Source organism: Glandiceps talaboti, chromosome 13 (genome assembly GCF_964340395.1).
Source record: "Glandiceps talaboti chromosome 13, keGlaTala1.1, whole genome shotgun sequence".
In the NCBI taxonomy this organism is placed as follows: Eukaryota; Metazoa; Hemichordata; class Enteropneusta; family Spengelidae; genus Glandiceps; species Glandiceps talaboti.
Genome location: NC_135561.1, coordinates 15090480 through 15108279, shown reverse-complemented (window position 1 = coordinate 15108279; position 17800 = coordinate 15090480). Strand labels below are relative to the sequence as shown.

Genomic DNA, 17800 nt, shown 5'->3' with positions numbered 1-17800 from the left:
CAAGCCCTCACATGCGAACTTCGTTCGCTTATAGTTATAGCATCGAAAGAAAGCCCGAACGTCTAGCAGCAAGACTAGAACTTTAGTTGAGGAAGACCAGTGTCATTGCGCTTGACACGAGGAGGTGCAAAAATCCTATCAGATTTCGAAAACAAAAACTGGGGATATAACAATTTGTACTCCGGTGTGGGCGTTAAATGTCGACTGACAGTTACAAATGAGGCTATTGACCAATCAGGGAAAAGCATGAAGACCGGTGTATCAGCTGAGTAGCAAATTTACCTAATATCTTTGGCGGGAGTGTATTTTCTCTGTATGAGATCCTGGGAAGAATGATTAGATGCAGACAATCATAACAAAAACTTGTTAAATAAGACTTGGTTCACTCACTGAACGTTATTTTAGTAATAATAAATGTAAACATGGCCACAGAGGGTATTTAGAAGGTGAACAAAATCAGTTTCTTACTTGTCTGTGATAAAATACGTAAGTCGCAACTTGTAAGTGATACACAGTATCATGGCAGGGAGAAAGCGACAGCTTGCTGTTATGACATCTGAGGACATAGATCAGAAATTGAAGGTAAGTGGTACCGAAAAATACACAATATGGTATTGCTGTTTCTTTACGCTGGTCTTGTTTAATAGACACAGGTGGAAGTTGTACTTTTTATAGAATTGCTGTTGCTTGCTACCGCGGACACATTATTGCAGACATCCAGAGATAGATCGTAGTGCATCTCCTTACAAAGAAGAACACGTGAAACCGATGGGGAGCAGACGATCAATGTGTGTCTGAACATTTGTACAAGCAAAAAAGTCGCAATAATTGAAGACTGCATTGTGTGTTGATGACGGACATATGACATATCCATTGTTATGGGATGTTAGCTTTATGTACACTATATTGCTTCGTAATACACAACATTTCAAATGTTTCATTGGTGTATTTTATTTGCGCGTAATTATGTTTCTTTACATTAGTCTTGTTGAATAGAGACAAATAAACAATTTCTCTGAAAGTTGTATTTATGATATCAGTAGCCACGTTTTGTTTTATCAGTGGCGATTGAATTTCATATCACTAGTTCCATAAACATAATGAATGTGATTGTATTGAGTAGTTTGTAGTATGAATGTCCTGTATAATAATAGCAAGTACATAGTGGTACGAAATACACCGTCAATTGAGATGTAATTGCTATTTTCGTCACAACGTATATGTAATGATATACGTGTGTGACATTGAATGTTGACACTGGCGTGTATCAATGTTGTCGGCTGTAGGCGTCAGTCTTCTTATCGGAAATCAAAACACAGACGCTGGGTGTATGAAGTTCTTCCTGGAAAGAATATATCACCACAAATGAAGTTCCAGGGGTACAAGATAAACGTCATCCGGGCAATACACGCCTCCTACGTTGACGTGTATTTACCCGGACGGTATTTATTACTCTCACCGAACATAGAACACCGATGGCAAACATCCAACATGAAGTTATGGCGACCGATATTTTGCAGCTCCCTTTACTTCTTCGTAAAAGAATTATTGTGGAACGGCGTGACGTCATTAATTCCATTACGTATATTAAATGAAAGTGTAACTACATCATTATCTAGTGTATTGCCAAGCTATTTATTTTCTTCTAATAATAGCTCGAAACAAAAGAACATACTGATCGACTGTTGATGGCGTCATGCTACCATAGCCTTCACGTGTATTTCCACCCGGTTCAATATTGCGACTGGTATGTAATAAGTATGTTACATGTATATTTCTATTTCGGAATTAAGAAACAGATTAATTTGTCAGGAAAGATAAGCAAGTGAAATCCACAGACATACAGTATATACTATGGTGAAAAAACCTACACACTCACTCTCACTCCCGTGACTTGCTTTGCCGAATTGTTTTCATTTCTACTCTTCTTTTTCTGTCTTTATAATTAAACTGCTCTGTCTGTCTGTCTGTCTGTCTGTCTGTCTGTCTGTCAGGGAAACGACGAAACCAGACTTCCAAAGCTCTGTCAAATGGTGTAACAGTTGTGAACCGCCCGGTCAGGCATCCAGGGCACTGTCAACTTTTATATAGTGAACCGATCGAAGTCAGGCTTCCAGGGCTTTTGTCACAACTTGTAGTTTCCTAAGTAGAATTTTATTATTATCTGCTGTGTATAATGAAAACTGACAATTCTAGGGACATTTTGTGATTTTATTACTAAGTTAACCTATCGATATTACTCAATGACAATTTATCGAAACCAGTGTTGAACGGAGAGCGAATCTAATAGAAGCAACAACACTTTCCAAATATCCTAGTGCAATTTGTATTATCCGTTTAAGTTTGCCCTCTGGCTTTCTAAAGGCCGATACAGTTTACCTGAACAGTTTAAATTATAGCCCAACTACATTTGTACTTGCAATTTGTTGATAGCTTTCAATAAATGGTGTGGGGGTTTTTTACACAAAAGGGCCATTGCATTACAATTCTGCTGATGCTAAAAGTAACACCTTTTAGCACCTTCTTACACCTGTACCCATATGGTGAATAACGCCACCAGCCTACGCTTTGGGGCTATGTGTAAATAAAACTTGTTTGTCTAAACTAAGCATCTTGCTGGAACTCGTTGACACCTCTCAATCCGATAATTGTCAGTAGTTGTACCTCAGATCACAGACAAGAAACTGTGTTCCTTGTCTGTGCTCAGATGTTGTACCATGGCTGACAGTCCTGCTTGCAGACGGTGCACGCGTTTCGCTCAACACCGTCCTACGAAAAGTAACCGTCCTATAGCGAGTGCGAAAACAAAATACTTTCGCACCAATAACAAAATAATTACATATAATTTTTTTTTATAAAGCTATCAATATTAGCAATCGGTCGAATATGTACTCATTTTACATCTTTTTGACGATAGTAGTCGCTGGTACGATCACAAAAAGTGTCGAAATCGGAACTTTTCCAGTTCCGACTGATTTCAAAGTCCCGCCTTTGATCGGGCGTCCACTTGCTTGGGGAGGGTCATATTTTGCATTACAATGTTTGGGGAGGGTCTCATTTTACAATCCGTAGTTTTGTGATCAAATTGAAGATTCAATTATTGTCAATTTGTTTTGTGTGTTTTGAGATGTAAAAGTGAGATGAACACTTTACGAGTACTTCACATGCCAAAATACAAAAATAAAAACACATATATTGTAAGAAAATTGTTTAATAAAACAATTGCATTGAGTGTACCATCTCACCTTATCACTCACACTGTCCGTAAATGTTGTTGTTAAAATATGATGGTGATGGTAGCAGTGCTGCTGCTGCTGCTGATGATGATGATGGTGATGATGGTGGCCGCAACCAGTTCTGGTTGGAAACGCTGGGAAGAGTCCAGTTCGATACAGACGTGTTAGGGGTTGGCCGATGTTTGAGGGCGCACCGTCACGGCGTACCTTACAGACTAACAAGTGACCAGATCAGACAGAGTATGCACAACATGAAAAGCACGTTTTAGATACTAACTAGATTGTGTATGATTATCAGTGAAAGGTAACTAGCCAGTCTTTTACTGTTTGTCACTTTATATATACAAATATTGCTTTCTAATACAGAGTCAAAATCACTTAATTTGTATGTATACATATAATGGGAATATTGGTTAACGTTCAGTATATGCAATTGTCATGGGGAGGGTCATGTTTTACAAAATGGGACAAAGGGGAGGGTCACTTTTAACAAATGGAGAATGGGTGGGGTCATGTTTTACATAACAGACCATGTGTGATTTCCTCCGGCCCTCCCCTCTTGTAAATACTGAAGGCTCCCTTAGGTCGCCCAACATCTCCTGTGACCTCTTGTGTAACCTTTTGATACTACGGCCTATTGTTATGCAAATTTGTCTCAAGCTGTAATCTAAAAAGTAAGTTCGTCGACGTTTGTATAATGTAAGACAACAACAGGCATATTTATGAATTAACTCGCCAAATCCTATGATAACCGACAGGAAGGTACATGACTTAGTTGTCTAGAACTAAAAGTTTCATTATTCTGGCCCCTATTTTCTGATCAATAGCGATGGCGTTCGTGACCAGTTGGCAAACGACAGTTCCAAACGACAGTTGGCGAATAATATCTTTCTTGGTCGGATATCACCTACAGTAATGAATTTACTTAAACAAATGTTTCATAGAAGTGTATAATTATCCAGTGGAAATGTTTAAAATATCAGATACATTCGATACATTAATAAACATCAAGATCGATTATGCTTACATACGGAAAGTAGTTGAAGTGTTTACTCGTTTGCAGTGAAAATACTAGTCTCGCTGCCAGACTCATGACTAGCTTTGTAAGGCGCACAGAATGCGCCCTGAGCGGCGAAGCCGCGAGAAGTTAGGGACTTAAGTCCCGGCAAGTCCCTCTCTTCTCGCGGCTAAGCCGCTCGGAATACATATCGATTAGGGACGATAGTCACAAGTCTGGCAGCGAGACTATGAAAATACCTAACTAATTTGCATAGTTATTTGATACTTCAGAACTTAGTGATGATAGTCAAAAAAATAGTGAAATACTTTATGAACAACATATTTTTTTCTTCAAAAAGTGTGTAAAAAAGAAAAGAAAAGACACGTATTTATTTATTTATTTATTTCCATCAGGGATTCGTTTTTCATTAGGATCTATTTCATGTAAATTTATCTCATTTGCTAACCCAACAGTGAAAATATAAAGCTCGATGTGTGGTCAGTTTTTTCACCTTGGCCTTAGCTGAAAACACTGTTTACAATTAACTATGTTAGAAAGGCTATGCACTGAGCTTGTAATTAAAGCATTTGAAAGTATATATACCTTTCCACTTGATAGAAATGCTATAAATGAGTGCGACTAATATAGAAAGTGTTTTACTTCAGTGTTAGGGGTTGCAATAATATGTTTTACTTCAGTGTTAGGGGTTGTAATATGCTTTACTTCAGTGTTAAGGTTGTAATATGTTATACTTCAGTGTTAAGGGTTGCTATATGCTTTACCTCGGTGTTAGGGCGTGTAATATGTTTTACTCCAGTGTTCGCGGTTGTAATATGGTTTACTTCAGTGTTAAGGGTTGTACTATCTTTTATGTCAGGGTTGTGATATGCTTTACGTCAGTGTTAAGGGTTGTGATATGTTTTACTTCAGCGTTAGAGGTTGTAATATGCGTCACTTCAGTGTTAACGGTTGTAATATGTTTTACTTCAGTGTTAATGGTTGTAATATATTTTACTTTAGTGTTAACGGTTGTAATATGTTTCACTTCAGTGTTAGGGGTTGTAATATGCTTTACTTCAGTGTTAGGGGTTGTAATATGCTCCGCTTATTTCCCAATCAGGTATTGTTTTTTCGAATGGCGAAACATGGAAAGTTAAGCGACGTGTTTTTCTGACTTACCTGCGAACGTTTGGTATGGGGAAAGCGTCAATGGAAAGACGTATTTTAGAGGAATCGCGTTACTTGCTGCAAGCTCTCGAAGACCAGAAGATGTTTGCATTTGATCCAATGGAAACCATGACAAACACGGTGTATAACGTTGTATGTTCAATCACGATAGGTGAGAGGTTTGATTACAAAGATTCCAGATTTAAGAAATGTATCGCGTCGCTAGATTCACTCTTCAAAATCGGGCCTATTTACCTTGGTATGCCATTCATGTTTAAAGGAGCCGGGAAGATCGTAGATTTCCTGTTTGGGAAATATCTTTTTCAATATAACCAAGGTGTATATGATATCGTCGAACCTTTTATCAAAGAACACGAGGAGACATATGATCCTGGTAATATACGTGATTTCATAGACGTCTTTTTGAAGACTACCAAGGAATGGGAAAACGAAGTTTCACAGACATCCCCTCGAATCGTGAAAGTGCAAGGCCTCCCGTACAAGTATTACCACGTATTTTGTCTTATATTGGACATGTTTGCTGCTGGAACGGAAACAACCACCTCAACACTGATGTGGGGATGGTTGTTCATGCTCAAATATCCAGACATACAGAAAAAAGTCCAAGAAGAGTTAGACAGAGTCGTTGGTCAAGACAGGCTTCCTAATATGTCTGACAGAACTTACCTACCCTACACGGAAGCTACCATTACTGAGGTTCTGCGACTAGCTAGTACAGTGCCACTGTCTGTACCACGTTGGACCGTGAACGACACCCAAGTATACGGATATGACATCCCTAAAGATACAATGGTATTGCCCAATATCTGGAGTGCCTTGCGGGATCCAGAATTGTGGGAAAGACCTGAAGAGTTTGATCCGAGTCGTTTCATAGACTCTGAAGGAAAGTTTTTCAGACCAGATACTTACATTCCGTTCGGCCTAGGTAAGTAATCCGTGTTATTAAAGCTGCACTGACTGCAACTGGAATGCTCAAACCTTTTTAAAACACTGTTTTGTGGGATGTAGTTGACTTTCCAATAACGTCGTACATCCTGAACAGTATTGAATCACCTCTGTGTTATTATATACATATAACAAGGTATAACAATACCAACTAACTTGATTTGGGGGTCCGCACCTTAAAACCAACAGTCCTAACACTACCGTGATGATTTCAACCCGTTACTTTACTCCATATGGACACAACCAACCTTTAACCAACACAATATGATACAGCATCGACATAATAATATATGATAATAAGAATACAATATCTATATAGCGCCATATATATCCAAGAAAATGCTTATAGGCGCTTCATAGAAGAAAAAATGAATAAATCAAAAAGTACTGCACAAAGAAGTACAATGGCTGAAAAAGGTAAAAACTAAACAAAGTATTTCACAAACATTGTCTCAACAAAGGTAAAATGCTTTGAAGAATAGGAATTAACAAATATTGGGACTTGTATTTTAACACATTGAATGTTTAGTAAATATATAGTTATTTGGCTGACCATGAAAATACATACCTTAGTTACAGCAAGTGTGGCTTTAATATTGTTTAGAATAAGTAGCTGTAATCAGTCGTGATAATTTTATATTTATTAATCTCTGTTGCCATCGACATGTTTGTTTGTTTATTTGTTTTTATAAATGTACTGTTTTAGTTTATTTAAATATTCACCTTATCTTATTCATGTTTATTCAAACTTCAATCAGTGAGTTGAGGAAGTATAAAGGGTTGAGCCACCATGAATCTGTGCCAGGGGTAAATATTGTAAAGCGTTTTGAGCACAGTGGGAAAACGCTAACCAACATTATTATCTTACATAAAGTGCATTGCTACGATGAAAATAACATTAAAGGGGAATGCCACTCCAACAAATAAAAGTATTGTCGTAAACTTTGGGTTGTGGAGAGTCGTTTCATAATTTCACATTGGTTGCCAAGAAACCAAGTCGAAACTCTTTTTCACCTCTCTTGTTCTTTCGGTGGAACCACATTGCATCATGGGTCAAAATCTATGGTCTTAGCAGACATGATTATTCATTAGATGCACACTGAATATTCACGATTTCTAGGCGCCTCCTTCCTTCACATAACCTGAAAATACCTTTTATTTCCTGAAGTGTCATTCCCATTTTAACTCTGTTCTGTCATCTTATCCAGATGTCACATAGCTTCTCTATAAGATTGGTGGCAAAGTGTTATTTATAGTGGCTCGTTCTGAAACAAATTTCATAAACTTGTATTCTATGTTTCAGGACCACGTGTGTGTCTTGGTGAGCAGTTGGCGAAGATGGAATTATTTTTGGTTTTTACAAGTGTGTTACAACACTATACACTTATGTCTGATGACGAATTTCCACTTCCGGATATGACAGGAAGTATGCACGTAACATTACAACCTCCCAAGTACAGGATGAAGACAGTCAAACGATGAGCGTCGATACACACAGACAGACACACAGACACAAACACAAACACAGACACAGACACAGACACAGACACAGACACAAACACAAACACAAACACAGACACAGACACAGACACATATACCAGCATTATCTAGTATTCAAACGGCAGTTCACAAACCTTAAACACACATGTAATCATAAAAGACTCTAATTCAGTACGAACTTATCCAAACGCAATTGGGGCTTGGAAGAATATATGTATATATATAAATATATATATATATATATATATATATATATATATATATATATATATATATATATATATATATATATATGTGTGTGTGTGTGTGTGTGTGTGTGTCTATACTGGAGCAAACAGTGCTCAATACATATACCTGTAGAGCGATATAACTACTAATAATAGTACAGTATCAAGTAAGATACACAGGAGCCGTTACACACACACTCCAACTCAGCACTTCAGCCCAGACAGACAGAGTGTCTTTCGCCTGCTCCTTCTAAGTGCTTACCCTGAGGAAGGCGACTTGTGCGTCGCCGAAACGTTGGTGTTTTAAATTATATTAAAGATCACATTGAAGATCGGAGACCAGTTGAACCGCCTCGTTTTATTTATTTCACACATATTTTTTATGGTCTTAGGATTTCGATACTTGTTAGTGTTTGTATTGTAATCAGTGTTGCGCCCCCCCCATACATATCTGTTATTATTCTATGTATATGGTGACAACTGTTTCCTTTGTGTAGATATAGCAGTCTGTGCTTTGTGTAGCTATAGTTCAGTTGAGTTGGTAGGTCCAGCATCAAAAGAACACAAAATAAGACAGTAATCCACTAGATTACACACAATGACACAATGTTACTAAATAACATCGGATAAAAGCCTATTTATGTGCAGGTCAAAGCAGTACTGTCTACAAACCCGTCCCAGTTTTGTAAGATCTGTTTCAGGTAGTTGGTTATTTATTTCCTTTAGCTTAGTAAAAGTTGGGTCATATTTGTTGTTGTTGTTGTTGTTGTTGTTGTTGTTGTTGTTGTTGTTCCTTTGTGGATGTGGACTATTTATGTAGTATTTCTTCAGCTTTGGATAGAAAGTTAACTCTGGCAGTATGGAAATATTCACATTTGCTTATAGTGATCACAGAGTGTACATGTAGGGTTTGTTGTGTGTTGGTTGAGGTTGGTAGAACTGTTGTTGAGGTTCATAGAGTATCTTTTATTTTGATGCATAGTTTGTAACGCAGGCAAGTACTTGCTGGGCGTCAGTAGTACCATCAACTAGTAGAGAGGTATCATCTGCAAACGAAGGGCAGACACAGTTAATGGTACAATGTGACAGCCTATTCCCTGGTTATAGATATCTATAACATTGATGTATACCTTGTGATGTGCAGATAAAACGCCTCTTTGTCGAACTCCATGTTGTATTTGAAAACTGCTTGAGATATTATTACTCCATTTAACACTGGAAGTAGCACTTTTGTATCATTGTATGATAGTCTAGACAACTGGTTGAGAGAAATTGGACAGACAGAGTGTACGATAGAGGAACTTATGCCACACCACATCAAAGGCTTTTTTGGCATCAAAGGTAATAAATAAAAGTGGGCGTTTATTGTCTTTAGCATTATTTATAACTTCAGAGACTATAAGAGCTGCATTAGCTGTTGACATATTCTTTGTAAATCCAAATTGTAATTTGTTTTGTTGTTTACAGAAAGACTTATCAATCCTGGTGACCAGTGCTTTTGTGATGATTTTTCCAATAATGGGTAGACAGGTAATACCACGATAGTTTGCAGCTATGTTGTTTCCTATTTTTGGTAATCGGCGTAATAATTCCTTCTTTTATAGCTTGGGGAATGTGGTTATGTTGTAGCATGGCATTGATCAGTGGTAAAAGGTGTTTGATGATGATAACTTGACCTGTCTTCAAACGTTCTGCGGTCATACCATGAATATCAGATGCTTTGTTATAAGCCAATGAGTCAATGTAAGTTGTTAACTCGTTTTCCGTTATATATAGAATATCTTGTGGTTTTAAACGCCATAAGATTTCAAGTGCACACATGTCTCTGTTTACATGTTTGTAATAGCCACTGTTGTAGTATGGGTTTTAAAACCTTGAATAATATTTTCTTCTGTATATATCTTGTTGTCAACATTGAGTTCCTTTATGTTCGTATTCTTAGATTTTCTGAGATCTAATTAACTTATAGAAAGTATTCTTGTCTTCACTATGTGTTACCAGTAGCTTATTGTATAATGCAACTCTTTTGATCTCAAGTGTTATCCTGATCACTTTACGAAGCTGCTTACGAGTTTGACGTCTTTGAATAACTATAGGGTTTGTATGATCAGTTGGTCTACCAGCTTTGATCCAGTTTGAAGCTGCTTGTCTGTTTTCTTTCATAGAGGTGACAATGTTTGGGGTTCCATACTTTGATACCTTTTTTTGTACTCTTTTTCTTATGTGAACAATTGGTGTTACAGGTTTCATTAGTCGCTGTTTTTATAGCATTTATAAGGGTATGAGTATAGTTATCAATGTCATGGTTGAACATGGAAGTATGACCCGTTATACTTCCATGGTTTGAAGTTCTGCAGCAGCTGTAGAATTGGGTAGATACTTGTCAAAGTACATATCATTGTTGATTTTTTCCCAGATTACTTTAGATGGCAGGTCACTTTTTGTTAGTTCCTAAGATAAGATGCTCGTTGGTCACAATACTTCCGTGAGTGTTTGAAGAGATAGTATCTATACATGAAAACAGAAGTATTAACACTTTACCTTTTTCCATACAAAATAATGTATTGCATCGGGACTGAAACTAGGGTCACACATGACATTTTTTAGCAGAAAACACTGTACAAACTGACTCTGTTAGAAAGGCTAAACACTGGGCTTATAATGGAAGCATTTAAGAGAATACTTTTCCACTTGATAGGAATGCTATCAATGAGTGTGACTAAAATAGAAAGTATTTTACTTGATTGTTAAGTGTTAAGTGTTGTATTATGTTTTACTTCATATTAAGGGGATGTAATATGTTTTACTTCAGTGTTAAGTGTTGTAATATGTTTTACTTCAGTGTTAAGTGTTGTAATATGTTTTACTTCAGTGTTAAGTTTTGTAATATGTTTTACTTCAGTATTAAGGGTTGTAATATACTCTGTGTTACATATTTCCCAATCAGGTATTGTAATGTCGAATGGCGAAGCATGGAAATTTAAGCGACAACTTTTTCAGACTTCCCTACGAAAGTTTGGTATGGGGAAAGCATCAATGGAAAGACGTATTTTAGAGGAATCGCGTTACTTGCTGCAAGCTCTCGAAGACCAGAAGATGGTTGCATTTGATCCAATGGAAAACATCACAAACACAGTGTATAACGTTGTATGTTCAATCACGATAGGTGAGCGGTTTGATTACAAAGATTCCAGATTTAAGAAATGTACCGCGTCGCTAGAATCAATCTTCAAAATTGCACCTCTTTACTTCGGTATACCATTCATGTTTAAAGGAGCTGGGAAGATCCTAGATTTCCTGTTTGGGAAATATCTTTTTCAATATAACCAAGGTGTATATGATGTCGTCGAACCTTTTATCAAAGAACACGAGGAGACATACGACCCTGATAACATACGTGATTTCATAGACGTCTTTTTGAAGACTACCAAGGAATGGGAAAAAGAAGTTTCGGAGACATCCCCACGAATTGTGAAAGAGCAGGGCCTCCCGTACAAGTATTACCACGTGTTTTGTCTTATACTGGACATATTTGCTGCTGGAACGGAATCAACCACCTCAACACTGATGTGGGGATGGTTGTTCATGCTCAAATATCCAGATATACAGAAAAAAGTCCAAGAAGAGTTAGACAGAGTCGTTGATAAAGACAGGCTTCCTAATATGTCTGACCGAACTTACCTACCCTACACTGAAGCTACCATTACTGAGGTTCTGCGACTAGCTAGTACAACGCCACTATCTGTACCACATTGGACTGTGAACGACACCCAAGTATATGGGTATGACATCCCTAAAGGTACAATAGTATTGCCCAATATCTGGAGTGCCTTGCGTGATCCAGAATTGTGGGAAAGACCTGAAGAGTTTGATCCGAGTCGTTTCATAGACTCTGAAGGAAAGTTTTTCAGACCAGATACTTACATTCCGTTCGGCCTAGGTAAGTAATCCGTGTCATTAAAGCTGCACTGACTGCAACTGGAACGTTCACACCTTTTTAAAACACTGACTTACAGTAACTATAGACTGTTAGATACTTCATGTCGTTCCACCCTCACTGGCCTTCTCTGAGAGGGGTTGACTGATGTGTGAGGGCGCCCCATCATGGTGTTCCTTACAGACTAGTCTGGCTGCTAGACCCCTTGGGCTTTTCTGCTCATTGTCAAGGGCAAGGCGACCGAAGAGTGTTGAGAAGAAAGCCTGAGGTCTAGCAGCTAGACTACTTACAGACTAGACTTACAAATAATGTCGTACACACTGAACAGTATTGAATCACCTCTGTAGCATAACAAGGTATAATAATTAACTTGAGTTTAGGGTCAGCACCTTAAAATCAGCAGCCCCAATGCTCTCATGATTTCAACCTGTTACTAGTGGTACTACGAAAGGACACAACCATACCCTAATGAACAGCATGCACATTACCGAATTATTGGTATTTTAACAATTTTCAGTAAATGCATAGTTCTGTGGCTGACCCAAAAATACATACCATAGTTACAGCAAGTGCATCTTTAATATTGTTATAATAAGTAGCTGTAATCAGTCAGTTGTGGTAAAATGTATTAATCTCTGGTGCCATCAACATGTTTGTTTGTTTGTTTTTATAAATTTACTGTTTTCGTTTATGTTAAATATTCGACTTATTTTGATGTTGTCATGAAGTTTCATGTTATTCATATACTTGAATCCTGAATGTGTCAATTTTTTGTTTTTGTTTTTGTTGTGTGAGATTAACAATACAAACACATTTCAGTTGCATTATTCCCTTTCTCCATTGTGTAGCTGTGGCAATTGAGCAGAGTTGGGTTACTCTAAACCAGGGCACTAGAAATGGAAATGGATATTGTACTGTGGGACATTAAAGGGAAACACCACTGTGGGAAATAAAGAAACTTCCTGACAACTGAATAGGGACTTGCAGACTGCTTTTCATAAATTCGTTTAATAGTAGTGTCCGTGATTTAAGAGAAATTTAAAGTGAAGATATTCTCATTTCAGTAGACTTTAATTACTATCCTGTACTGGACCCCTGCTGTGAAATGAAAATCATGTTGTGACACAATGCTAATGATCATACATACATACATACATACATACATACAGTGTATTGTTATAATGAAAATAATGTTCCAGGGAATGCCATGCCTACCGTGGCCGATAACGACAAACCGGTCTTCTAATTCAAGTGTCGGTCTTCTAGTTCAAAAAACCGGTCTTCTAATTCAAGTGTCGGTCTTCTAGTTCAAGTGTCGGTCTTCTAGTTCAAAAAACCGGTCTTCTAATTCAAGTGTCGGTCTTCTAGTTCAAGTGTCGGTCTTCTAATTCAAGTGTTGGTCTTCTAGTTCAGGTGTCGGTCTTCTAGTTCAAGTGTCGGTCTTCTAGTTCAAGTGTCGGTCTTCTAATTCAAGTGTCGGTCTTCTAGTTCAAGTGTCGGTCTTCTAATTCAAGTGTCGGTCTTCTAGTTCAAGTGTCGGTCTTCTAACTCAAGTGTCGCGTCCATCTTCTCTTTCAATAGTTTTCTATACTATACTATACTATACTATACTATACTATACTATACTATACTATACTATATACTATACTACACTACACTATAGTGTAGTATAGTATAGTATAGTATAGTATATAGTATAGTATTCCCGTATTTGTTTGCCCAGAGTTTACTTGTGTTGTTCATGAAATAGAGATGTCAGGATTATGATAGTGGACTCAAGTTACTAGTATTTATTTCTGTTTCATTATAGCCTCTCCTCGCTATTTCCCGGTGAAGAATTTCACTTTCTTCGAAATTCTTCTTTGTTACTACATATGCATGTTCCTATCTATCTGATCGTTTGACCCTTAATGGACCCTTTGAAGACTGAGTCTGGGTGACATGATTGCCTGTGTAAATATTGGAATGAGTTTTGATATCAAATACTTTGTGTTATTGGTGTCGTTGACATTTGTGGATTGAAAAGATATGTTACTTCCGTATCTGAGCTTTCCAACGAAAATTTGAAAGTTGAATGTATTTGGTTTATTTTTTCACTCAGATTATTTAGTTCGACTTGGGTGCCACAAAATATCACGAAAACGTCATCCCTGAAACGTGTCCAGAGTGATATTTTATTCGTGTAGATTTAAATAATGTGACTTTCCAGTTCATGGAATGCTATGTCGACTATTTCGGGTGAGGCCCAAGAGCCCATGCTACATACACATGTTTGTGTGCAGAATTCTCCATTAAATTTAAATGTGTTTTTCGTGAGAATCACATAATAGTTTTAAGAGATACACTGGTAGTGGTTTTGGAATGCTACAGTCGATTGTTTGTGTAACTGGCGAGTCAAGTGACATATCTCGAAAGCCGGACATCCTCACATGAGATCCCATTGGTCTAGTATAGTATAGCCGGACATCCTCACATGAGATCCCATTGGTCTATAGTATAGTATAGTATAGTATAGTATAGTATAGTATAGTATAGTATAGTATAGTATAGTACAGTACAGTACAGTACAGTACAGTACAGTACAGTACAGTACAGTACAGTACAGTACAGCAAAGCAAAGCATAGCATAGCATAGCATAGCATAGCATAGCATAGTATAGTATAGTGTAGTGTAGTGTAGTATAGTATAGTAAAGTGTAGTGTAGTGTAGTGTAGTGTAGTGTAGTGTAGTGTAGTATAGAAAACGTTTGAATGAGAAGACGGACGCGACACTTGAGTTAGAAGACCGACACTTGAACTAGAAGACAGACACTTGAGTTAGAAGACCGACACTTGAATTAGAAGACCGACACTTGAACTAGAAGACCGACACTTGAGTTAGAAGACCGACACTTGAACTAGAAGACCAACACTTGAATTAGAAGACCGACACTTGAGTTAGAAGACCGACACCTGAACTAGAAGACCGACACTTGAATTAGAAGACCGGTTTTTTGAACTAGAAGACCGACACTTGAACTAGAAGACCGACACTTGAATTAGAAGACCGGTTTTTTGAACTAGAAGACCGACACTTGAATTAGAAGACCGGTTTGTCGTTATCGGCCACGGTACATGCCAGGAAGTAAAGGTATTTTCACAAACTTTGGGTTCTGGAGAGTATGATATAATAATTTTCGCTTAGTTGCCAAGAAACACCAAGTCAAAACTCTTTTTCACTTGTATTGTTCATTCGGTGGAACCACATTGCATCATGGGTCAAAATCTATGGTCTTAGCAAACATGATTACTCATTAGATGCACATTGAATATTCATGATTTCTAAGCGCTTACTTTTTTCATATAACCCGAGTTTATGTACTTAATACCTTTATTTCCTGGCGTGTCATTCCCATTTTAACTCTGTTCTGTCGTGTTATCCAGATGTCACATAGCTTCTCTAAGATTCGTGACAAAGTGTTATTATTTATAGTGTCTTGTTCTGAAACATAAACTTGTATTCTATGTTTCAGGACCACGTGTGTGTCTTGGTGAGCAGTTGGCGAAGATGGAATTATTTTTGTTTTTTACAAGTGTCTTACAACACTATACACTTGTGCCTGATGACGAATTTCCACCTCTGGATATGACAGGAAGTATGCACGTAACATTACAACCTCCCAAGTACATGATGAAGACCATCAAACGATGAGCGTCGATACACACACACACACACACACACACACACCATGGCAACATTATCTACAGTGTGCAAGAAACAAGAAATGACAACAACAGAAAACAGTACTGCGGATAAACAAAGAATATATTCAAACAACAGTTCACAAATCATTAACACACATGTACTCATAAAAGACTCTAGTTCAGCACAAACTTATCCAAACTCAATTGAATTGGGGCTTGGAAGAATGTATCTGTATATGTATATGTATATGTATATGTATATGTATATATATATATATATATATATATATATATATATATATATATATATATATATATATATATATATATATATATATATATATATATATATATATATATATATATATACATATATATAATATTTTATATATAATTGATTCATTCCTTTCAATTTCTAGGAATTAGTACCCATATGTATTGAAGATCCCAAACGTTTTTGGCACACTCTCCGTAGACTTACTATTTCTAAACCACATATACCTTGTATACAACCCGAGGCTTGGTACAAATATTTTAGTAGTCTCTACAAAGAGCAAAGTGATAATGTTCCTTTCCATATGTCAGAAGAATATACACATCTATTTCAGTCAGCTGTTGATGATGTTATACCAGCAGCAGTCGAGGATATAGATTATGATATACTTAATTGTCCAATAACAGATGAAGAAATACTTGCTAGTATCTCAAGTCTTAAAAATGGGAAGTCAGCTGGTCCAGACAACATCTTGGGAGAATTTTTTAAATCATCACCACAAGTTTTACTTCCATATCTGAAAGCTTTATTCAATAGAATTATGGATACGGGTATTTTTCCAACAGAGTGGGCAAAAGCGGTAATTGTTCCAATTCATAAAAAGGGTGCCACCAATGTACCAGACAATTACAGAGGAATCTCATTGTTAAGTATCTTCAGTAAAATATTCACAGGTATCCTCAACCGTAGACTTACATTTTGGGCAGATGCTTTCACAAAGATTGACGAAGCCCAGGCTGGTTTTAGGAGAGGTTACTCAACAGTTGACAACATTTTCATCTTACAGTCCATAATCCAAAAATACTTGACATTGAATAAGGGAAAATTTTATTGCGTTTTTGTTGACTTTTCAAAAGCATTTGACACTGTGGAACGACAACGACTTTGGTATATTCTTTTAAAGGGTGGCGTCAAGGGAAAAATGTTCCGCATACTTCATAGTATGTACTGTGGTGTCAAATCGTGTGTGAGAACTGACAAGGGAAAAACCGAGTATTTCGAGTGTCCGATTGGAGTGAGACAAGGTTGCATGCTTAGCCCTTTCCTCTTTTCATTTTTCATCAACGAGCTAGTAAGGGAAGTGCAACGTACTGGCCAAAGGGGGGTTCAACTTGCACCTGACCTAATAGAAATTTTATGCTTGTTATTTGCTGACGACATTGTTATGTTTTCTGACAGTATCTTTGGTCTGCAGAATTTATTACACACTTTGAGTAACTATTGTGAAAGGTGGAACATGAAAGTAAATCTGTCAAAGACGAAAGTAATGGTTTTTAAAAACGGCGGATGTATATCGAAAAAAGAAAAATGGTTTTTCAGAGGGCAGAGACTTGATGTTGTATCGTATTACAAGTATTTAGGGGTTCTTTTCTCCTGTCGTTTGAAGTGGTCTTATGCGACAAAAATACTTTCACAACAAGGTAGAAAATCATTTATGTACATGTGGCGTAAGTGTGGAAAAGTAGGAACATTGTCATGTAAAACATTCTTTAAAATTTTTGACACTTTCATTGTACCAATTTTAACATATGGTTCTGAAATCTGGGGTTTCCAGAGTTATGTATTATTGGAAAGGGTGCAGCTGTTGGCATGTAGAATGTTTCTTGGCGTATCAAAAAGTGCCCCGAACTGCGCTGTACTAGGGGATTGTGGAAGATACCCTATTTATTTGTTAACAGCAAAAAGATGTATCAAATACTGGGCGAAACTTTTAAACATGCCAAGTCAAAGATATCCCAGGAAATGTTACGACATGCTCCTTCAGATAGAGAACTCTGGTGTATGTACTAGGGGTACTTGGGTTAGAGA

General features: G+C 37.2%; 2 protein-coding genes across 2 annotated transcripts; both read left to right on the top strand.

Moving 5' to 3' along the window:
• The first annotated feature begins 519 nt into the window (after nt 1–519).
• Nucleotides 520–7851, top strand: LOC144444319 (cytochrome P450 2U1-like). The gene is made up of 4 exons (XM_078133733.1): nt 520–582; nt 5114–5174; nt 5357–6349; nt 7673–7851. Exons 1-4 carry the CDS (start codon nt 520–522, stop codon nt 7849–7851), a joined length of 1296 nt encoding a protein of 431 aa, XP_077989859.1.
• A 1875-nt stretch (nt 7852–9726) lies between these two features.
• LOC144444318 (cytochrome P450 2U1-like) lies at nt 9727–15724 on the top strand. Its single transcript, XM_078133732.1, has 4 exons — nt 9727–9742; nt 10340–10414; nt 11044–12036; nt 15546–15724. Exons 1-4 carry the CDS (start codon nt 9727–9729, stop codon nt 15722–15724), a joined length of 1263 nt encoding a protein of 420 aa, XP_077989858.1.
• Nucleotides 15725–17800: the final 2076 nt, after the last annotated feature.

Bases quoted from the DNA above. Each gene is read 5' to 3' on its own strand.
- LOC144444319 (XM_078133733.1), top strand. From the start codon at position 520: ATGGCAGGGAGAAAGCGACAGCTTGCTGTTATGACATCTGAGGACATA. The intron at 583-5,113 runs GTAAGTGGTACC...CTTTTATGTCAG, and splicing joins ACATAGATCAGAAATTGAAG to GGTTGTGATATGCTTTACGT. The intron at 6,350-7,672 runs GTAAGTAATCCG...TCTATGTTTCAG, and splicing joins TTACATTCCGTTCGGCCTAG to GACCACGTGTGTGTCTTGGT.
- LOC144444318 (XM_078133732.1), top strand. The intron at 10,415-11,043 runs GTATGACCCGTT...TTTCCCAATCAG, and splicing joins TGTCATGGTTGAACATGGAA to GTATTGTAATGTCGAATGGC. The intron at 12,037-15,545 runs GTAAGTAATCCG...TCTATGTTTCAG, and splicing joins TTACATTCCGTTCGGCCTAG to GACCACGTGTGTGTCTTGGT.